Source organism: Notamacropus eugenii, chromosome 3, assembly GCF_028372415.1.
Source record: "Notamacropus eugenii isolate mMacEug1 chromosome 3, mMacEug1.pri_v2, whole genome shotgun sequence".
Taxonomy (NCBI): Eukaryota; Metazoa; Chordata; class Mammalia; order Diprotodontia; family Macropodidae; genus Notamacropus; species Notamacropus eugenii.
In genome coordinates, this window is record NC_092874.1 from 250,674,064 (window position 1) to 250,698,250 (window position 24,187).

General features: G+C 37.1%; 1 protein-coding gene and 1 long non-coding RNA gene across 2 annotated transcripts in view; one reads left to right on the forward strand and one right to left on the reverse strand.

The window, feature by feature from the left end:
• The window catches only part of LOC140534402 (uncharacterized), a 70,411-nt gene extending 55,806 nt beyond the window's left edge, over window positions 1–14,605 (reverse strand). Inside the window, exons 1-2 of the long non-coding RNA XR_011977272.1 lie at window positions 14,533–14,605; window positions 1,867–1,943 (exon numbers count right to left, since the gene is read on the reverse strand). This is a non-coding gene — a long non-coding RNA (uncharacterized lncRNA). The remainder of the gene's footprint in view (window positions 1–1,866; window positions 1,944–14,532) is intronic.
• The window catches only part of TRHDE (thyrotropin releasing hormone degrading enzyme), a 511,960-nt gene that overhangs the window by 438,136 nt on the left and 49,637 nt on the right, over window positions 1–24,187 (forward strand). Inside the window, exons 13-15 of the mRNA XM_072655393.1 lie at window positions 17,708–17,855; window positions 19,759–19,856; window positions 20,335–20,442. Of these exons, the coding sequence (XP_072511494.1) occupies window positions 17,708–17,855; window positions 19,759–19,856; window positions 20,335–20,442 (354 nt within the window). The remainder of the gene's footprint in view (window positions 1–17,707; window positions 17,856–19,758; window positions 19,857–20,334; window positions 20,443–24,187) is intronic.

Below are 24,187 nucleotides of genomic sequence, written 5' to 3' on the forward strand. Positions count from 1 at the left end.
AGTTCCAATTCAGCTTCAGACACTTATTTGTGGCCCTGGGCAAGCCACTTAATCTCTGTTTACCTCAGTTTCCTCATCTGTAAAATGGGTTGATAACAAAACCACTTACCACCTAGGGTTGTTGTGAGAATCAAACGAGATAATAATTGTAAGTGGTTTAGCACAGTACATGACACATAGTAAGCATATTCAATATTATTTTTTGTTCATTTAGCAACATTATTCTGGGATGGTACCCCTAGGTTTCACCAATTACCTAAAAGGTCCAGGGCACAAAAAAGGTTAAGAACCCCTGTCTATGAGGAGAAGTGAGAACAATCTTCAGATATTTGGAAGGTATATAGATCAGATGTTAGACTGTTTTTTTTCCTACTTGGTCTTAGAAGCCAGAGTTAGGAAGAATAAGTAGAAAATGCAAAGATAGATTTCAACTCAATGTAAAGAAAATGTTTATAGCAATTATTGATGTTCAAAAGTGCAATAGGCCACTCAGGATGGAGTGACCCCTACAGCATGAAAAGCCTTCAAGTGGAGTCACACTGTAAAGAATATTCTGCTGCATGATTGAGGTCAGTTCTATGGCTTTGAAATCTCTTTCAATTCTAGCAATGAATGCCAGGTGATGGGCTTCTGGTCTGGACCAGTAAGATTCATAACTGATTTAAATGTGGTTATTTCTCCCAAAAATTGTGATGCTGAATATTAAGAATCTCAAAAGAAAGTACAAGTCAATATTCAGTTCCCAGTAAATTGAGTCATTGGAAGGTTTATGAGATATATCAGAGGAGATATCACAATAGAGATCAAGCTAGAAAAGCTTACTATGTCGCTAGTATGCATAGCCAACAGCATTATTTCAGAAAAACTTCCAAGGCAATGAAAGAATATTGTGTCTCTTACCACTTAGAAAGAAATCACATTTTCTCAAATACCTCTAGAGCAAGAGAGGTGCTTCATTTTGAAGACAAAATCTCAAATAAATAAAAATGACAAATTGGTCCCAATGTAAGTGTTTGCTTCCAATTCTGGCAGCAAAGGAGAGATCTATCTAGTACCATCACTTTCTTTTTTGGACAACCTGCAGAGTCTTCAGGAGGGTAAAGGACTGATGATCTGAATAACATATGTGCCTCCCCAAAGGTGATTTCATTTGGGTTGAGCAATCAATTTAAGGATACTAATCCTTCTTATGCCCAGTGAATTACTAAATTGAAAGAGTCCTTTATCAGTCTTCCCCAGGGGTGAAAAAGTTTTTAGTTTTACACAGTTTATCTGCTGGGGTCTCCTAGAGATCCCTTTCTGGATTTCATTCCTAATTTGGAATGGAGCCTGTAAAGCAGAAAGGTAGGTATTCTAAATTAGATAAGGATCTGATCAACAGGCATTTCGTTCTTCTATAATCAAACATTAATGTTTTGTCGGAGGGGAAGAGAATGCATAATGATGATACCGGATACTTCCATAGGTCTTTAAAGTTTACAAAATGTTTTATATGCATTATCTTATTTGCAACCCATAAAAGACCTATCAGTAAGATAACAGAGGTGTTATTATATTATCTTTACAGTTGATAAAAATGAGGATGTTAAATTACTTGCCCAGGGTCCAACAGATAGAATTTCAGATTGAGAGCTGGAAGAGACCTCAGAAGCCATAGATACAGCTTTGTCATTTTACAGATTAGAAAACCAATCTGAATTAGAATTTGAACCTAGGCCTTCCTGTTGCCAAACTGAGTTACGTATCTGCTATCTCATATTGCTTTTCCTAGAATGTCAGAGACAGGATTTGAATCCAGGTCTTCCTGACTCAAGCCACTTTGTATACTATCTCACATCACCATCATAGACATGTATTCTCACCTACCATTTATCCCAGATTGTTCATTTCTGTTGTCATTGGAAGATTTCACACCCTTCTGACAACTGAGTTCTCTTACTCACCTATATGATAAAAGCAGAAAAGGACTGGATTTAAGAGACAGCTCTCAGCTATTAGAACCAATGAAAAGAATGTCCTGTTTTTTAAGCATATAAAGAAAAATTTGTCATGTTTTGATCACACTTCCTGAAACAGATGACATAAGTTGTTATTAAGGCAATGGGTAAGTAAATCACTTTCCATTCCTTGTTTCAACAATGCATACTGCTGTCCGGCTGGCTTGTGATTCTGATTTAAACACATGATTCAAAATGACTTTGGTGGGTTGTGGTACTTGTGAATTTATGGGACGTTTGTATGGGAAGCTCTCATGGCTGTACAGCAACCCTGTCGTTTTCGTGACAGAATCACTTTGACTGGTTTTAGATTTATGATGGAAATAATTCAGAACAGAGTAATAATTTTCCCTTGGCAATTACACTACCATTTGGTACTTTGTCGCTAAGGGGAAAATGAATGTGCAGGGATCTAACCATGAGTTCAGTAGCTTAGTGTGGAGAACGAACCAAGGTCAGAATGTTGCAAAGCAATACAACGATGGTGTCAGTTGCATCTCTGTTCCATCTGCCTTATTGAGTCCTAATGTAATCGAAAGATCTCATATAACTTCAGTGGGAATTTTCAGATGACATGAGGTTTTTGGTAGATATGCACTCAAGATGCTTATCAGCTTTCAAATTGTGTATTCTGGTAAGACTGCCTTCCCCTCTGGCTCCCAAAGCAGCATTAAGAGCAATGAGTAGAAGTTCTAAAAAGGCAAAATTTAGGCTTCATGTATGAAATTGATCCATTAACCAAAAGAATCCACAAGTGTTTATTAAGCACCTGCTGCGTTCTAGGCCTCAAGCAATGTATTGGGGATACAAGATATCCCCCCCCAAAAAAGAAAGAAAGAAACAATGTTTACTCATAATGAGCTTACAATCTAAAAACCAGAATAACAAAGTGAGCGATCCCAAAGCAGAAATGGATTTCTTCAGGAGATAGTGGATTCATGTTAATTGGCAACCTTTGAGCAGAGATCAGATGACTACTTGTCCAGGTCATCGTAGGGGTAGTGTTGGTCAGACTAGTTGGCCACTGTCATCGCTTCTAAATCTGAGATTCTTTGATACTTGATTCATCCAACTACTCCATGTTGTAGTGCATTGTTCTGCTTAGAGCTAGTCTCATGTAAAGTTGATGGTGGACCTTCGTGTAGTAAGCCATTCAGTGAAATAAAAAGGGACTTTGTACGCTTTTCATCCATACATCAGTGGTTTTTGTGTTAGTGCTTTTATAGCCTTGCCTATTGCCCCTCTTGCTAAGTATTTTGCCAGTCATTTGACTGTGGTTCTGGGGAAGGATCCCATATACTTAGGTTTAAAAAAAGAAACTTTATGAAATTGAGTTAGAAATACTTTAGCATCAGTTCCAGACCTCTCCAACTCCCATGCCTGACTATTAAAGCAATCTTGAAAAAAACTCTTAATATGCTAGCCTTAAGCATTCTCTGGGTCAGGATTAATTGGGCACTATTGCTTGGCTCCACCTATGCTGAATTCCAGTGAGAATTCCTTTGACATTGTTCTGACACTTTGATGGTGATGATGGTAATGATGATTGATTGATGATGGCCAACATTTATACAGTGTACTTGGCAAAGTACATTATGTACATTTCCTCATATGGTTCTTTAAACAACCCTGTGAGGTAGGTGGAATTATTATCCCAGTTTTATAGATAAGGAAACTGAAGCTGAGTTTAAGATAGTATCCAAGAATTCCAGATCTAGCATTTCCTAACTATTCTGCCACCCAGTTGCCTCACAAGCCCTTCTTCTGACCTCAAATGTGGTAGGTCAGGGGGACATTTCACTTGTGCGTTGTCATGTTCAATGCTTAGCAAATAAGATGTTATCGCTTTAGAAATGCATTCCTCTTGGATTCTTTTTGTCCTCTTTTCAAATTTCCAATACTCTCATGCCAGACTCTTGGTGTTCTGGGGATTTTTTGAAATGGTCTAGTAAAATCTCAGTGCCTCATATAGACACTGATGTCTCAATTAGTAAATCCTCTGGAATTGAATCTCTTTAATAATAAAGGTAGTCATATCTTTTAAAAAATATTCATAAATTACATATATCAAAGTGGGTATGGCATACAACTCAACATGAGGATACCTGCTAAGCTACCAAGGGAAAAACGGGAAGATCACAACCAGTGGAAGAAAGTTTGACTACTTCAGAAGGAGAGTTTAATCTGCATTTGACTAAATGTGTTTCCTGAGTATTTAGAAAGAAAATTAACTATGAACAGCCTGCCATTTACTTTTGATAGTGAGAGGAGCATAGATGGCTGGGTTTTCAAGTGTTTCTTTGTGGGAAATGACTTCCTTCCACATTTGCCATCTTTGGAGATCAGGGAAGAAGCAATCGACCAGTTAATAATTACAAAAAAATGTGGTACATAAAACACACAGATACTTTCAGACCGCTCATAGTTTTTGTTCACATACAGTTCAAAGTAAACAGGGTAAACCCCAACAAAGATGAATGTGGTAAAGTTTGTCTTCCGTGCCACCAGTTTCCATCATCATCATCGTTATCATCATCATCATCATCATCATAGCTAGCATTCATATAGTTCTTTAAGGTTTGCAAAGCACTTTGTAAATATTATTTCATTTAATCTTCACTATAATCCTGGGAAGTAGGTGTAATAATTATCCCTATTTTACAGTTGAGGAGACTTAGACAATCAGAGGTTAAATAACTATCCTTTATAACTGTCTGGGAGAAAGAACCCTTATCCCTACCCTGACTTCACTCTTCAAGTTCCTGGTCTGTATCCATTTTATGATCCCATTTCCTTTATCCACACAGAAAAACTGTGATATTAGTAATTCATAATTGTCTATTGACTAGTACCTTAGTGAAAATGAGTTTTGGTCCTTCTTTTGTCTCAGTTAGGTATTTGCTTGTTGAGGTTTTCATAGCTAATTGTGGAATGGAAGACTATCCATAGTTAAAGGAATTCTAGGCAATTGAGGACTAATGAATGACTGTAGAATTACAGTATTCATAAGACCAGTGCTAAAGTTATGCCTAATTCAATACCTTTATTGTGAATTGGGAGAAGTATTGAAGGGGGAAGCCCTCGCTATCTTCCAGTCTGTTCTCAGGGTTGTCCCCTGCCCTTTTGGGAAAAGAGAATACAGAGACTATCTTTATTATAGCTATTATGGATTCATTTCATCTAGTTGGGGAGGACTGGAGTATCTTGGCTTCCTCTCTCCGCCCCATAGTCTCAGCAAGTACATGGACATACACAGGAGGGCCTGCTGTATAGATTCTTAGATCTGATTTTCTAAAAGGAAAGCAACCTTTGAGGGGTCAACAATCACTTTAATAAAGCACATATATCATTCACTTAGTTCCGAGGAAAAAGTCAGCACCCTGAATTTCAGAGAAAATACAAACAGAGAAACAAAGATCAACCAACATATAGGGCTTCCCACTGTCTGATCATAAGCAATTCATACATCACAGATCAACAGACAGGTCCAACTGTCTGACTGTTATATACACACATAGGTACCAGAGACAGAGACACCAACATCTGGTTTTTCAAAGCCAGGGGACTCCTTAGAGACTGCCCAGAGTCTCATCTGGCCAAACAAACACTTCCAATGAGTAAACCCCAAAATAAAACCTCACCTCAGAGGATATACTTTTCAAAGCCAGCGGGCATCACAACCCTTGAGAACCAGTACATTAGAAATTAACAGAAGATATGAGCCTCCCCTAATCAAACAGGTCCATTAATGAATGGGGAAAATCTTTAACTCTCTGATTAACATTACACTCACCAAGAACTATAGCCTGTTCTTAGAATAGCTCTTCCATGAAGCCATTCTCCCTCTATGATTTTCTTCCTGTTTCTTTGTGATGCCTTTCTGTATGATCCCAGATCATGTACCCTCCACAACCTTAACTCTTCCTTTAACCTCAGGAGTCCCCAAATCACCATTTTATGTTTCTGTCTGTTAAATCATACTATCTCTCTAAATACAAAATATATATAAATATAAAATTTTTGGAGGGAGGAGGGGAAAGGGATGAGGACTTATAACTAAGAGAATTAGGAAAATCTCTTGATCAAGATTGTCTCAATTAATAATTAAGCATTTGTTAAGCACCTATTATGATCCTGACATTCTGCTAGACACTATGGATACAAATAATTCATATACTACAAAAATAAGACCATGCTTGCACTCAAGAAATTGCATATTCTACTAAGTTCTCTTCTAAATAAAAATTTCTTTGATTTTTCACATGATCCTAGAGTCATGTAATTCAATGCCCATGTCATAAAACATGTCTACTTCCTTTTTTGCTTTGATTTCCTCATCTAATTTGCATACTTATATAAATCTCATTCCCCTCCATACCTTATAGATGGTCAATAAGGGTTGCTGTGTCTAAAAATCGCTATTCTTGATGACTAGTCTGATGGCAAGAGGCGATAAGGTGATAAAAGTTCTGCATTTAGCAAGGCTGTTCTCTTAAAATAGGTAAATGGTCTCTCACTTGGCCTGTATTTGAAGACTTTCCATTGTAAGCTTCTTGAGGGAAGGGACTATTTCATTTCAGTCATCCTCACTTCACTACAGGGACATTCACTACAGAGGTCCATATGTAAAATTTATTTTAAATAGAGCTGTGTGCTTGTCAGTGTTGTTGACTGACCAGTATTTCTGGAACTTCTGTAATATTTATAATTCAGTTCAATATGATAACAATTACAGTGTGGTTTCTCAAAAACATGTTGCATTCCATTCTTTCTAGGGTGATTATTAAGTTTGTTGATCTGAGTTAAAAAAAAATAAAGTCTGGTAGGCACTTTTATTCTGGTGAGGTCAGAAAAACTGAGATGAACAAATGAGAAAGTTTGTCATCATTCCATACTGCAGGCCCTTTTTGGTAGACTGGCTGAATACTAGATGAGTTTGTTTCTTTAGCAGCTTGAAGAAACGGGTTGGTTCATCAGCATTTCCCTATCTCTTTGACTCAGATTTTAGCTGTAGTATCAAAGTAAATCTTCTATTTACATGTGCAAACATAATATGAAATGAAAGACATAGTCACACACACATTTTGTTTTAGGTCATTGATATGATTGTGTAGGAAACTTGCATTCTAGAAATTATGCCTGTGGAGATATGAAACTTATCTCTAAGTCCTGAGTTCAACCTTTTTCTGAACAAGATTCCTGTCTCCAATAGGACTGCATTGATCTAGCCTTTGCTTGAAAAACACTAGTGAGGGAGAAATCCCAAACTTGTAAACATGACCCCTCTACTCTTGGGTAGCTTTAATTACTATACACCAGGCCCAATCTATGTTTTTCCACTTCCATCTATTATATCTCCCTCTGTAGCCAAGGAGAACAGGTTGAATCTTTGTTCTACATGGTAGTCCTTCACTTACTTGAACACATTAGACATGGGAGGAATGCTATCTGTCTTGAGTAATAATAGTAGTAACTGTCATTTACATGGGCGTCTAGGTGGCACAATGGATAGAGCACCAGGATTTAAGTCAGGAAGACTCATCTTCCTGAGGTCAAATCTGGCTTCAGACACTTACTAGTTGAGTGACCCTGGGCAAGTCATTTTATCCTGTTTGCTTCAGTTTCCCCATCTGTCAAATGAACTGGAGAAGAAAATAGCAAATCACTTTAGTAACTTTGCTAAGAAAACCCTAAATGGGGTCACAGAAAGTCAGAGGACTGAAAAAAACTGAATATATAACTGCTAACATTTTGCTCCAAAATTTAGGGAAACTGCTTTTCAAGACTGAGACTTTGAACGTGCTACTTACAAAACAGATTTATATGTTATTCTGCCTCCTTCCACCCACATCCTCCTTCTTATATTGATCAAAGTATCAGTAGTAGCAATCAGAAATATCATTAAGAACCAATTATGCACACACAACTTTAAACTACTTAGCTTGTTCACTAACATTATCTCTACAATATTTAACTTGGTAATGAAGCTGATTAGCCACTTTCCTAATTAAATACAGTTACATATCTTGACAACAAGCAGGTTGAAATAGTGTGTGTGTATGTGTGTGTGTGTGTGTGTGTGTGTGTGAAATCAACTGTGTTGAATTGTGCATTATTCACTTTACTTACATTACAAACATATTAGAGGAAAGATTTTGGGAGAGTATGGATGGTGGTGTTGAAGGGAATCTATTTTCTTTTGTAAAGACTTCTATCCTTCGGTTTAATGAAATGTCTTCTACTCATTACCTTGTGCTAAGCTATTACTTAGCTCCTTTCCCACGTATTTCTGTTCTACTATGTGATGTGCTATAGAAAACTATTCAGACCTTTCCTCTATCCTTCAAAAATTTACAATCAAAGAAAATTTTGAAAAATTAAGAGGTTGTTTTCCCCAAAATTGGAGCATTCTTTCCATTTTCTTAATGCTTTACCTCTAAAATTTGTTGTGGTGGTAGTAGTGTTTCAGTTGTTTTCAGTCGTGTCTGACTCTTCATGACCCGATCTGGAGCTTTCTTGGCAAAGATATCGTGGTGGTTTACCCTTTCCTTCCACTCATTTTCAGATGAGGAAACTGAGACAGAGTTAAATGACTTGCCCAGGGTCACACAGCTAGTAAGTGTTTGAGGCCATATTTGAACTCAAATCTTCCTGATTCCAGGCCTAGCACTCTATTTACTGTGTACCACCTAGCTACCTACCTCTAAGATTATCTTTAACTTATCCATTATTGCATGTTTTCTCCCCCATTAGACTATGGGCTTCTTGAGAGTGGGGTTGTAAATGCTCTAAATCACTTTTGATTAGAGAGATGCAAATCAAAACAACTCTGAGGTACCACATCACACCTATAAGATTGGCAAACATGACAGAACAAGAAAATGATAAATGCTGGAGAGGATGTGGGAGAGTTGGAACACTAATTCATTGTTGGTGGAGCTGCGAGCTCATCCAACCATTCTGGAGAGCAATTTGGAACTATGCCCAAAGGGCTACAAAAATGTGCATACCCTTTGACCCAGCAATATCGCTACTAGAACTGTATCCCCAAGAGATCATAAAAATGGGAAAGGGTCCCACATGTACAAAAATATTTATAGCAGCACTCTTTGTAGTTGCCAAAAACTGGAAGTCAAGCGGATGTCCATCAATTGGGAAATGGCTGAATAAATTATGGTATATGAATGTAATGGAGTACTATTGTGCCATAAGAAATGATGAACAAGAAGCCTTCAGAGAGGCCTGGAAGGACTTATATGATCTGATGCTGAGTGAAAGGAGAAGAACCAGGAGAACTCTGTGCACAGCAACAACCACAGTGTGTGAGAGTTTTTTCTGGTAGACTTAGAATTTCTTAATAAGGCAAGAACTTCTTAAAAAAAAAAAAATCCCAATGGTGGTTTTCTAAGGCAAAATGCCTTCCACACTCAGAGAAAGAAATATGGAAGTCATTCGCAGAATGTAGCAGATCATGTTTGTGTGTGTGTGTGTGTGTGTGTTTTTGTATATCATGTTTTGATTTGTTATATGATTTCTTCGTTTATTTTAGTCTGACTACGTAACATGACTATAGTGAAAATGTACTCAATAGGAAAGTATATGTAGAACCTATACAGAATTGTATGCAGTCGTGGGGAGGGAGGGGGGTGGTGGGGGGTAGGTGTGGGGGGGATAAAATCTTAATTTTATGGCAGTGATTGTTAAACATTAAAAAATAATAATAATAAAATAAAATTTAATAAAAAACAAAAAGAAAGTGGGGTTGTTTTTACCTTTTTTTGAATCCCCAGCCCTTAACATAGGGTTTGGCGATGGGGTTAAGAACCTTTGGCCTTGAGGCCACCTTCTTGGTCCTCAAGTGCAGCCCTTTGACTGAATCCAAACTTCACAGAACAAATCCCCAACCTCAATAAAAGTCCCCTACCCCTGGAATTTTGGCACATAGTAGGCATACGTTTATTGACTTGAACTGACCTAAGTCTACTGATGTCTCCATATGTTAGATTCACATGATAGAGGCAGAAGGAACTGTAGACAGCATCTATTCCTACCTCTTCAAAAAATCATAGATTTCAAGCTAGAAGGGAACTCCAATGCTAATGAATCCAACCCTTCATTTTGCAGGTGAGGAAACCAAACCCAAGATGATTTAGTTATTTTCCCAAAGTATTGCAGATAATCTATATAAGAAGCATGATTTAAAACTGGAGCCTCTGACTTGGGAGCCAGTGCTCTTTCCACTACACCACACTGCCTTCATTTTACAGTAAGAGAACCCAGAACCAAAGTGGTCCTGTGACTTGCCCTCTGCCACACAGGCTCATTGGCAGCTGAGCCAGGACTAGCATTCCTGTTCTCTGATTTGAAGGTCAGTGTCTTCCCACTTCAACACCTTAATGTTCTATGCAATTTTATTGCTTCACCCAGTAAATAAGCACCATATTCCTATACAGATAAGATTGTCAGAATCTTGAAAGTTCTAAATTGCCTTGCTCAACCATAGAGGTAGCTGATAGGAAAAGACCCTCTTTTCAGAGTCTTATAAACCTGTCTTGGCCTAAAGTCATGAAATGGATCCTCAGTGTTTACTAAATGGAAATTTAAAGATGTACAATGGATGAATTACTTGTGTGGAGTTCTTGTGGGTATTTATGGCATTGTTCGGTTTCCTTATATGTAAACTGAAGGGTTCAATGAAATTATTACTAAGACTCCTTGCTGTTTTTACAGTGTTGTATAGTGGGGTATATGTCAAGAGGAGCCAAGTCTGTGTGTCTAACTTGATAATCTATAGCTGTTTGCTCACAAATATAGGCAACAGATGTGTGTAGGATCCAGATGGCAAACTGGTCTCTCACTTAGTAGATAAGTCCTCAGGAATTACCTGAGGCAATAGAGGTTAAGAGGGTTGCTCAGTCACATTGCTAATAAGCATCCCATGCTGCCTCTTTATGCAACTAAAGAGCAAAAAATAGGGGATCTGAAAATAATTCCCATCTTTTGAAGAGTTTTAAAATCCTAAATCATGAAAAATAGAAGTATGTGCATATAGCATTATTTGTCATGTAAAATGCTACTTTCTTCCGGTGGATTGTCTACAAATCCATGAAAGAAGGATTTAAATATCCTATTTTAAATGCTGCTCAGCAGGGGACAAAATTACTTATTAAATTTTAGTTGACTTAGCCCAATTACATGACTCACTTCCAAGTATACTTCTCATACATGGGCTGTTTTAAATACGGAAAAATGGCAAAAAATACAGAGTTCTTTTATAAATTCTGCAAGTGTGAAGAATTTTGAAACTGTAGAAGCTTAGGGTCTGAAAGGACTTCAGTGGCCATTTAGACTAACTCATACCCCCAGAAAGACGCCTTAGTACTGCACTCCCAACAAGTGGCCGTCTGCCCCAAGGCAAGTCAAGTTTTGAATACTTCTGTTGGTTAGGAAGGCTTTCCCCCACATCATGCCTAAATTAGATTCCTACCTATTTTCACCTATTGCTCCTGTCTAGGTTTGTCATTTTAATTCCTTTCTTGGTCAACTGCAGTAGTTCTAGATACAGAATACAGGTCTTTACCAGGACTTACATTTTATTAATTCCAAGAAAATGAAGCCATAGATAATAAATCAATGTTTGCCTTTTCTTAACTACAGACTAAATACTTTTATTCTTTTCAATACTTGCACAGCAGTCAAACAATAAAGGTTTATTAAGTGGTTACTGTGTGCCAACGACATTGCTAAAAACTATGTCAACCCAGACCAAATGACGAAGGAGCCACAGCCGCTTTGTAAGTGCTGTTAACTCTAGAAAAGCACCAAGTAGCTCATACAGGTTATCAAAACCATAGTTAACTGTAAAAGTAAAGTAAAGAGCTAATAGTGGTATAAGCAAAAAGCTTTCTTATTCCATTGAAGGAAGGAAACTAGCCATGTATATGCCGAGGCTCCCTCTGGTAGGAGACCTGTTTTAGTGTGGACAAATCTCAGTGTATGTGTGTGTGTGTGTGTGTGTGTGTGTGTGTGTGTGTGTATATGTATATATATATATGTGTATGCATATGTATGTGTATATATGCATGTATATGTGTATACATGTGTACATATAAACACATATGTATATATGCACATGTGTGACTATATGTATGTACATGTGTGCGCGCATACACTCATGCATATACATATTCATACTAGTGACCATACAATGAGCTGTAGCCCTGAAAGAAACAGCGAGACCAGTTTGATTCATAGTAGGACTGCATGACCAAAACATGGGTCCTACACGTGCCTGGCTGATCTCAGGGACCACCTGATGCTGGTGTGAAACATTTTGGAGATTTTGCTGTGGCAGAGTTCATCCAGAGGGTGAACGAAAAGGACTGTTCTTATGCCAAGCTCACGGCACAGCTTGCTGGCTGGGCCTTGGCTCTGGAAAACAGGGTGTCTCTCAGAAGAGAGGAGTAGTCTTACTGAGGGGGTTCTGACAGATATAAATACAAAGAATGAAACCATCTCTGTTTGCAAGGAGTTTACATCTAAAGGGTGACAATGAGTACAAATCTAAGTACATACAGAATAACTATAAAGAGAATAAATCTCTGACAAGACTTCTACAGTTTGTTTCATGACGCAGCATGGTACAGTGAAAAGTGTGCTGGATCAGAAGTCACAGCGTCCAGATTCAGATTCCACCTCCCTTATTTACTAGCTGTGTAATCTGGAGCAGGTCAATGGGCTTTAACTTCTTCATCTGTAAAATGATGAGGTTGAACTAAGGTTGCTTCCCAGCTTTCAATCTATGATTCCCATGAAGTACAAATATAAAATAATTAAATACAAGAGAGGAGGTTTTTTCATAAGTATTTCTTGAACTGAACTGAATTTTTATTACCATGTATCTTCTTATTATATTGGGCCAGAAGTTGTGGGGGGGGGACACCTGAAATTGCTCTTGCATCAGGATAAATTCTTTATTTATTTATCTGGTTGCTTTACTCATTCATTCAACAGCAGTTTATTTAAATTATACAAAGCACTCTTTTAAGAGGGGAGTAAGAAACAAGTGGTAAGAACTGACTTTTTTAATACTAGGGCAGCTACATGGTACAGCTGATAGAGTGCTGGGCCTGGATCCAGGAAGACGTAAGTTCAAATCAAGTCTCAGATGCATATAAACTATATAACCCTGGGCAAGTCTTTTAACCCTGTTTGCCTCAGTTTCCTCATCTGTAAAATGAGCTGTAAAATGGCAAACCTCTCCAAGAAAGATATTGCCAAGAAAGTCCCAAAATGGTTCATGAAGAGACACACACCACTGAAAATGCTCAAATAAAAAATAACATTTCCAAGTTTGCAAAGGATTTCACATCCATTATTTCTGTTATTCTTATAGCAATCGCAGGAGGGAGTTATTGCTAGTTTTGTGCACATTTTACAATGAGAAAATCAATCAGCAAACATTTGTGAAGTGCCTACTGTGTGCTAAGCTCTGTACTAGGCACTGGGAAATAAATACAGAAAAGGAAATAATTCCTACTCTCTAATATAACTTAGCTGCTAATGAAGGAGATGAATAAATGTTTAATTATACACAGAATAAACAGAAAGAGAGAAGATACGAATGAATAAATGCCACGTAGTTAAAGACAAGAGACTTCGTCAGTAAATAATAGTTAAAATGAGTTTTAGAGAAGTTCAGTGACAGACCTGAGAGTACAGAACTAGAAAATTGTTAGTCTGCTGAATCCAATGCATGTGCATCATGGCTTTCTCAGTTCTCATAATAGGACTCACAGCCCAGGGGAGGCAATAAGATATTCACCTCAATAAACTTACATAACACATACAAAACAAGAAATTTTCCAATTATTTCTCAGCAAATCCCTTGGGTTTCATTCACTGAATTCCTTACTTAACTCTGCAGTATTTCCCCCAAAGAAAAATAAAATTTGGTCACGGTATTGCTACCAGAAACTTGTGCCTCTCCCCAAAGCTCTGTACTGATATAAACTGGTTTCAGCCTTGGAGAGGAGTCAGGTTTTTCTCTTCTCGTGGCTTATTGTGACCACCCCAGTGTTCTGGGGAAGGTGTCCTAAACAATACTTAGTGGGGGCAGCTAGAGTGACACAGTAGATAGGGCACTGGTCTTGGAGTCAGGAGAACCTGAGTTCAAATCTGGCCTCCGACACTTGAAACTTACTAGTTGTGTCACCTAACCACAACTTCTTCCCCCCAAAACCAAAACAAACAATGCTTAGCTGTGGCTAATGATTAGGATATCCCCTAAAATTATTAACCCTTTAGACAGTTGCTAACATATGAATTAGATATCAGGCATAGGACAGCTATTTATTTCATATATATACACACCAAATGCTTAAAAACAGATTTGTAAGCATATATCAACAAATACTTAAAACATAAAACAATTATCAAACCTCTTATACTTTGCCAAGAAGTAAACATAAGTTTGTAGGTCTGTGGAACTAATACAACACTTTTACCTCTGACCTTCACTATCTGTAATACTCACAGTTTTGGATCTCCTTATAAGTCAGTCCATGTTAAGCCTTTTGAACTCTAACAGACTCTTTCCAGTTTCTAACAGTGGTGGAATTCTGTGTTATTGCAGGCAACATTTCTCACTGGGTAACCAATAACAAATCAACAACCTAGAAATTCTCAAAGACATGAGACAGGTACCAGATTATAAAGATTTTATATATATATATATATATATATATATATATATATATATATATATATATATATATATATATATATATATATATATATGTATATGTATATGTATATGTATATACACACATACATGTGTGTATGTATGTATGTATATGTATATACACATGCACATTATATGTGTGTATATGTGTGTATGTATATATACATACATATATGTCTGAGATTATAAAGATCTCTCTCCAAATTGTTGTTCAGAAAGGAAAACAAAACAAAACCAAAACACAGAAAATAGAAGAGGCAGCCAGGTATTGGAAACCCAGTCTCAGACTTGTGTAGCCGAGCACCTTTTCTTGCTTCCATGTGCTTATACGAGCCCTAACATTAGGGGGTGGGTAGAGAGAAATTGCTCAGTCCTCACTAGAAGTCACAGGGGAAGGTGGAGGAATGATATTGTTCCATCTGTATGTCTTCATTCACTTGTGTCACGCTGGATCCGACTCAGTCCCCTGATAGTTTAGGTTTGATATTGGAAAATGAGGTCAGTAAGTCATTCAAGAGTCAGCAAAAGGAGATTTGCCTCTCCACAACAGGAGGTAAATTCTTCAATTTGAAAAGGCTACAAGCCAAGACCAAAGTGGAGGGAGTGTTGGTGCATGTTTTTCTGTTTGCAGATGATTGTGCACACAAAGTAGCCTCTGAAGCTGAGATGCAATAAAGTATGGATCAATTCTCTGCTGCCTGTGCTCATTTAGTCCTAACAATTAACACCAAGTAAACACAGGTGCTCCTTCAGCCACCACCACACTATCTATATGTGGAACCATCAGTGACAACAGTTGGAGAAGTTTTGAACGCTGTGGATAAGTTCACTTACCTTGGTAGCGTACTTTCCAGGGATGTACGCATTGATAATGAGATTGGCACACGCATTGCCAAAGTTAGCTCAGTGTTTGGGAGTCCCCGAAGAAAGTTATGAGAGAAAAAGAGGTATTAGACTGACTACCAAACTGAAGATCTACAGAGACATTGTGCTGACCTCACTGTGCTATGCCTGTGAAACATGGACAGTCTACCAGCACCATGCCAGGAAATGGAATCTCTTCCATTTGAACTGTCTTAGGAAGATTCTGAAGATCACCTGGCAGGATAAGGTACCAGATACTGAGGTCCTTTCTCGAACTAAACTACCGAGCATTCAAACTATGCTTCAGAGAGTGCAACTCTGATATGCTGGCCATGTTGTTCGAATGCAAAATGTATGCTTGCCAAAAAAGACTATTTTATGGAGAACTTACATGGGACAGGCAATCACATGGTGACCAGAGGAACAATACAAGGACACTCTCAAGGTCTTTGGAATTGATTGTGTGACATGGGAGACACTGGCACAGAACCACTCGGCATGGCATCTCCACATCAGAAAAGGTGTTGTGCTCTATGAGCAAAGCAGAGTTGTAATAGCTCAAAGGAAACATAGGATGTGCAAATTTAGAGTATCGAACCCAAATGTTCACATGCCCAACCTATGGTAGAGCATTCTGAGTTTGTATTGATCTGATCAGCCACAGTGGGACACACTGAAACTTGACTTTATAATAGTGGTGTCATTTTGATCCTCTTCAAGAATGAAGGACAGCAATCAGCAGGAGGATGGCCAGTAAAAATGCACTGGGGATATCTGGATTGGTTCAACTGAATGAAGTTTCCTGACCACAGTTGCCTATCAAGCTCCACTAACCAGCAATCAGGGAGAACTTAGAGTTCTCTGTTGCTGTTTTATATGTAGGCAACCAAGAAATGATGTCAGTAGCCTAAGCCGTTAGTCCTCCCAGCCAATCAAGTTTTGAGAATGGTTTCAATACTTTGTTTAAAAGGAAATATGATGTCAGCTTGCACAGGGGAATGGGGAATTTTAAGCTATTATTCTCACCATAGTTGTCATCATTAGCATGTCAAGGAAAATGAACAGTATCTCTCTCTCCAGTTGTGAGATTAAGCCATGCACTTTTAGTAAATGTACAGTGGTTTAGTATCTTTGTTCCTTGAAATTTGTACACAGCCTCAAGGGAAAGCCATAGCTGTGACTGTATTGGCCAGTTGCTTCCCTGTGGCTCTGTGTATAAGTATGGATAGCTTGTCTTTGGTCAAATTTAAAGAGCTCCACTTTTTAGTACTTTTTCAAGGAGCCTGATAATGGTCCCCAAGGTGACATGCCAGCCCACTGTGAAAAGAAATAGATAAAATAAAGCAAGAAAATTCTATCCTTTTAACACATGTAATTTGAACCCGATTGAAGACTCAATTAGATTTTCATAGATGGTTGTGAAAAGTGATGCCACTTTTAGTGGGCTCAACTTCCCCCCTCTTCCTCTTTAACAGGGTGAGGGGAGGTAGGTTAGACATTAAATATGGGTCTTGGGTTTTATAGCAGAGTCTGATTTGGAAGTACCAACATGGAGGGAGCTGTAATTCTTAGAGACTTGATCTCTTGCTGTTCTAATTTAGCCACCCTTTGAAAAACAATCTGAACTAAATGTCATTACCCAGAACTACTTGAAAAGTAAAGTAGACAAATTGAGCAGCCTAAAGAATGCCACTTCAATAATCAATTATTTTCAATTACTTGTGACCTCTGAATACTTTTCCATGAAGGAAACTATCGTGGTTGTTTATTTTACAGAAACTGGAGGAAGTGTAGGGAATAAGGTTCTTTCTTGTAAAGTATGCATATGGATATTTTAGAATTTCATGTACATTTTATAATGATCACAATCCACATATATGAAAGGACATTGGTGTCTTGTATAGGACTATATTAAGTATTTATATACATATACATATGTATTAAACCTCCTTAGTATGTAAGTGATTTCATTTTTATAACCCTTATAATGTGATGACTATCGTGCTTCCTTCCTTTAATGTGTATAAAGTAAAAATCCTCATATTTGCATCATCATGTATCTTTGCTGCATTTCATTAACATTAATGTTTTTTGGACCACACAGAGCTGGCTATTTGCCTCAGAATATTCCCCTGGAGATTATCAGATACCTTTCTGAGGAGAAGGATTTTCTTCCGTGGCATGCTGCCAGCCGGGCCCTTTATCCTCTAGATAAATTGTTGGACCGAATGGAGAACTACAATGTCTTCAATGTAAAAGATATATTTCTTTCCTCTTCAATTCTCAAAAGATGTGCTGGTTTATCATCATATACTATTGTGCAACTGATTCGAAGTTATTTACTATCTCCTTAATTGTTTCTCTTGTTAATTTTGTCATGTTTTCCTATGGTTATGTGGTTTCTAGTATTTGAAGAAGAAAATTTAAGACACGCTAATTTGTCCTACCCTGAAAATGTGTAACCTAGCATTAAAAAAAAGGACAATAACCCAAATCCTCCTAGTGCAAACTTATTTCCCTGTAGTTATAGGGCTTTTCACTCACCAAGGACTGAAATAACCCAGGCAGAGGGATTCTGAAGATCTTAACAGGATACCGACAATTGCAGTAAAGATTGTTAGTCATTATTTTTATCCAAAAGGGCATAGTGAATTCAATTCACTTCCTTAATTAACAAGGATAAGATCAACATTGAGGCAAAAGCCCATTCATAATTGGGTCCAAGGGGATAACAGTGCAGCAAACAATAGATAATCCAAATAGACAGGAAAGCATGACAAACATTCCAAAATCTACTACCTGAAAAATCTTACTTCAACTGGAAACTGGTTAGGAAACCAAAATATTACTGTTGACTTTAACTAATGGAGAAATTTCATGACCATTTCAAATTAGATTAGTATTGAGTACTGCTAATGAGCATTTGATTATTTCATTTTCTCGTTACCTATCTAATTTTGTTGCATATGTTTAAGTGTATTTGTAGCAGTGTTAACTTTGCATGCTGTTTTCTTTCCTGTGTTCATTTTTAAGAGTCCAACCAGTATCCCATAAAATAACCCGCTTTCCTATAATACTGACTGTCCTTTTATTTAACTTACAGTCTTAGTATTGTTTAAAACTAGATGACTGTAGCATAAAACCCCTTTAATGGAGGCATCTCAATTCCCAGATTGTCATTAGAGTTACTCTTTTTTATTCATAGTCTTCCTACACAGATGCAATTGAGTTTTAATAAATAAAAATGGCAACCATTGGGGGTAGACGGTTTTACCTCTACAAATTGTGTCTAACGCCTCACAATACACCTGCAAAGAAATGTGTCATTTTAGTGATGGCATAATTTTTACCTGCTGGAAGAAGACACATTGCATTTCTCCTTTTCTTCCAGACACACGAACATGTGTGCATGGAACTTATGGAAACGTAAGATTTATTCGATCTGTATATATTTGTCCTTGAAGATGGTATATCATGTCAGACTCTTCATTTTCAGTAGCAGTTAAAAAAATGCTTGGGCTACCATTTTCATGCTCTTCTTGCTGCCTGAAATTAAAGGAAGAATATTCAAGTAAAGGAGAGCATGTCTTAAACTGCTACTGATGTTTAAATGTACCTGGAACTGAATGGATATTAACTATGAACTCCTAATGAATGCTCTTTCTATGTTATGATAAATAGCACTGTTAGGTCATTGGGTGCACTTGTGTAGCCATCTTTCTCTCTATGTCCTTGTCATTAAGTTTATCTATGGTTTTTCCATAATTTATATGTAAGAGCTACATGTGTGCATATGCATGCCCCTACACTGTGCATATGAAACAACTTCCTTGCAGAATGTTCATCAGAACACATTTCTCAGAAATTCATTATGAAGTCAAGATTATGCTTTATTTTTCAGCATTATCTCAACTTTTTCTATATTAGAATAGAGGAGAGTGTCTTACAAACTATAAAACCTTAATAAGTGTTGCATTTCTTGAATTCGAAATACTCCCCTCATAGGATATCACCCTGTTTATGGGTAAACTGATGTTCGTAAATAATCACGTTAACAATGCAAGACATTTAGTTTTAAATGTTCAATTTTAGTGGACAAACTAAAATCTTAACACTGACTACCTTTTTTTTTTTTTATTTTTTCTCCTCATTTAGGAATATATTTTGAAACAAGTTGCAACGATGTACATCAAGCTTGGATGGCCAACAAATAATTTTAATGGATCTCTTGTTCAGGCATCTTACCAACATGAGTACTCTTTTGTTTTCTCTTTTCTGAACCCCAAAATTGTAGTAAAAAAAAAAAAGTACCAATACTATTGTGACTTTAGTAGCATGACACAGTCTTACTTTCATTTCTTATCTCTCATTCCCTGCCTGGGGAGGATTGCTGCTATGTGAATGTATTTTCCTTTACTTTGTATTTGAGAACAAAGATATTTTCCTTCCTGTGCTGTAGTTTAAGTTCTGTCTCCATTCGTGATGTTAGGATCAGAACCCATGCCCTTTGTTATAGTAATGTTCACACAGCAGATGTGTCATATATTGAGTCTCTGTGCTGCTTAATTGGTTCTTATTTAACCCCATAGAATCATAGAATAGTTTTAATTATGTTCTGATACACTGTTGATGAGGATATTTACTGTCTTTCTAGGAATGGTGATGTAGAGGGATGGGACTGCCTTTTCATTTTCTAAAATATTTCTTTTCCTTTTCTTTGGTAATACCCAGAGAGTTACGGCGAGAAGTTATAATGCTGGCATGTAGCTTTGGTAACAAGCACTGTCACCAGCAGGCTTCAACACTCATTTCAGACTGGATTTCCAGCAATAGGAACCGGTAAGTTGAACAATGCTTGTATTTCCACAAAATTTAGTCCTTTTGCAGACTCTGATGAGTAGATAGGTAGATAGCTATAGCCATAGGTATAGATGGATAGATAGAGAAAAATAATTATAAATATCTATATCTATACCTTCCATAGACTTAAAATAAACCAAAATTCCATTCCAAAATTCATTTCAGCTCAAAGTTATTGTTGCAAGTACTAAATAATTCAGTGTTAAAAACCATTAAAGAGGAAGTTGCAAAGTTGCAGAAATTTAGTCTTAAAATAAAGATGAACTTCTGAAAAAACTTGAGCTATCTAAAAGTGGAATAGATTCTTTTAGGAGGGTAGTGGGTTCCTCTTGACTGGAAGTCTATATGTGGAACCCTAATCATTTCTTAAGTGTATTCTTGAACATATTTTTATTCATGTTTAGTGTATCGTAAGTGCTTAATAAATGCTTCTTTCTCCCTCCCTTCCTCCCTCCCTCTCTCTTTCCTTCCTTCCTTCCTTCCTTCCTTCCTTCCTTCCTTCCTTCCTTCCTTCCTTCCCTCCTTCCCTCCCTCCCTCCCTCCTTCCTTCCTTCCTTCCTTCCTTCCTTCCTTCCTTCCTTCCTTCCTTCCTTCCTTCCTTCCTTCCTTCCTTCCTTCCTTTCTCATTTCCTTCCTTCTTTCCTTTTCTCCTCCCTTCCTTCCTTTCATCCTTCCTTCGTTCTTTCATCTAAATTACTTCTGAGGTCTTTTCTAACTGAGATTCTCTGAAGTAGTAATCAGAACGAATAGATCTGAGAAAGACATTGGATTTTTTAAATGGTACCTACTATATGCCATTTTAAAGAACTTCCCTAGTTCTACCACTATTCTCCCCAGAACTACCCTACTTCTACCATTATTTTTTTTATTCTATGTTTTTGCTTTTCACATACAGTTCAATAATTTGGCAAGCATTTTTTAGGTACCTGCTAGTTCCCAGGGTTTGTACTAGGCATGGGAGATACAAAAACAAAAGTGAAGTGGCTCTTGACCTTAAGGATCTTATATTCTACAAGGGGAAATAGCATGTAGAGATAAGCAGATATATGATTTATACAAAATAATCAAAAAATAATTGGGAAGCACTGAAAGTATCAGAAGAGGCCTGTTTAGATGGAGACACCAGTGTGGATCCTTGAAGAGTGCTAGGAGTTAACGCTTGGGGAAAATTCATGTAAAGAGGTGGTAGGAAATGGAATTGCTTTGCTAGAATTCATAGTTTTAGAAGGAGGCTGATGTGAAATGAAGGTTGTTTAGAGTTTGACTTAATACAGATTAACCAAATACAACTTATGAGTTTGTTTTTTTATATGATGGAAATTATGTCCACAAAGGAAATGGGGCAACAATTAATTTTTCTGCTATATAAGCAGACATTTTTTTGGTGATGAACATTCTCAGTTTAGTAGTGTTGGAGACAATGCAAGTTATCTAATTCAGAATTTAAAATAATTCAAATGGTTATAAATACATTGGTTATAATAGAAAGTATATAAAGTATAGAATTTTTTGGCTTTTCCTTTCCTCGACTTTTGTCTTCTATTATCTAAAAATTTCCCTACTGGCTTTTCATTCTTCTTGTTTCAGTGATATCAGGAGAACAAAACAACTGAAGGCTACAGAATTAGAAAAATATGATTAAAATAGACCTATTATAAAAGAATAAACTTTCAGTATTTCATGAATATATCAGTCCATTGAGGTAATCATCTTGTGGTGAAATGACACACTTTCCAAAGGAAAACAGGAATTTCATAGAATTTATAAATAGTCACAGATCATAAACTTAGGGCTAAAAGGTACCTTACAAGTCATCTAGTCCAAATGCCGCATTTTATAGGGAGTAAACTCAGACTCTGAGGCTAATTTACTTGCCTAAGATCACAGAGGTAATAATTTCTTTTTCTTTTCCTTTCTTCTCTTTTTTCCTTCCCTCCTCTCCTCTTCCATTTTCTTCCTTGCCTTTTCCTTTCCTTTCCTTTCCTTTCCTTTTATTTCCCTTAGAGCTCTGGCATATTAAGACTGGACAACTAGTCAGGGGAGGTGACAATGACAAAGCAACGTTGAACTGATCTATAGTCATGAGTTGCAGCTCACTGTATCAAATTCTTAGCTAATTTTTAACACTACTGTTACAGGGGAAAAAAAGTTCCCTTGTGGCATCTGCACCTGTGACTTTGTCAAGTCTGAGATTTCAGAGGGAATGGGAGACTCTAGGAGAGGAAACACTCCCTTCCAGTGCAGATCAAAATTCCATTGAGAATCATTGGAAGATTAAATGACTTGCCCATGGCCCTACACTCCCTTCTAAGCTCTTTAGCTGACTTTTAAGGAAGTACTCACTTTGTTCAGAGGCATAATTTAAGCTCATTCCTAGATTTTGAAAGATATTGCCATCCTCTGAGGAACCCTTGCCTATCTAGGCTTTTCCCTGGTGTTCAGAAATGGCTCCTAACCCATCAGAATAAAAGATTAAATCTATAATCTGTTTTCTAAGACATCTTACATAATTTACTGTATACCATTATTTAATCTACAAAGTAATAACCACTGCAGGTTATTCACAACTGACGAAATAGGATAATATGGCTTTACAAATTTTTTTAGAAACTTATGGAACCACAGGATTGGAAGGGATACTGGGGATTATTTATTTGTCTTTGGTACTTAGACCATCAATCCAATCCAATAAACATGTACCACATGAATTTTTCAGAACACCAAGTAGTTATCCACTCCCTGCTTGAACATATCTACTAATAGGCACTCTATGATGTTGCAAGGAAGCCAATCCATTTTGAGGAGGTTCTGATTGTTGGTAATTTCTTCCTTGCACTGAATTTAAATCTGTCTCCCTGCATTGTTCATCCAAAGGACATGAGGAGAATTCTTTGGGTTTATTACTCAACCTGCATTTATCTTAGTACAATGCAAAGTATAATAATTTTTAATAGAGTTGGTATTGAGATTATGATCAAAGCATACCAAGGGCGTCACAGTTTGTTGATTCACTCAACAAATGAATACTAACTTAAAGATTATCAAGCCATCATAGCTATTTAGTGAATACTGTTGGTTTTCTTCCTTATATTCCCAATCAGCAAGGAGTGACACACACAAATATATAGCATGGGTGGATATGCCTTTATATATGTATATGTACAAATATAACATTTTCTCTTTGCCACCACTGGTAAGCATTGGACATTGGACTGGTCAGGTAAAGAATCACCAAGCTACTCATTATATTTAGGCAGAGGATCAGACTTGCTACTTGAAAGGATACTGAATCAAAATCTACTCCTCATTTATCTCAGTGTCCATGGATGCCACCATGAAAAGTGAAGGAGAAAAAGCAATTTGGGGTATATTCTAGCCACAAAGAAATCTACAGCATGGATAATATGTGCTGCGATGCATGATCTTAGCTACCAGTGGCCATTTAGAATTCTACCTTTTACCAAAGATTTCGTTAAAATAAACAGATTGAATACCATCTTTTTATAATCTGTTCTAATCTCTTAGAATCCCAGCAGCATCTTACAGTGTATTCCTTTAAGTTAAGGACTTTTTCTGTAGTTCTTTTCTAAGAGAAAATGGAAATCATCCAGTTTTCATCATCCATAAAATCATCCTTCATTTATGTGAAGACAGCAATTAAATCACCCATCATAATTCTCTTCTCCAGGCTAAATGTTACCAATTCATTTAACTTTTAAAAGTT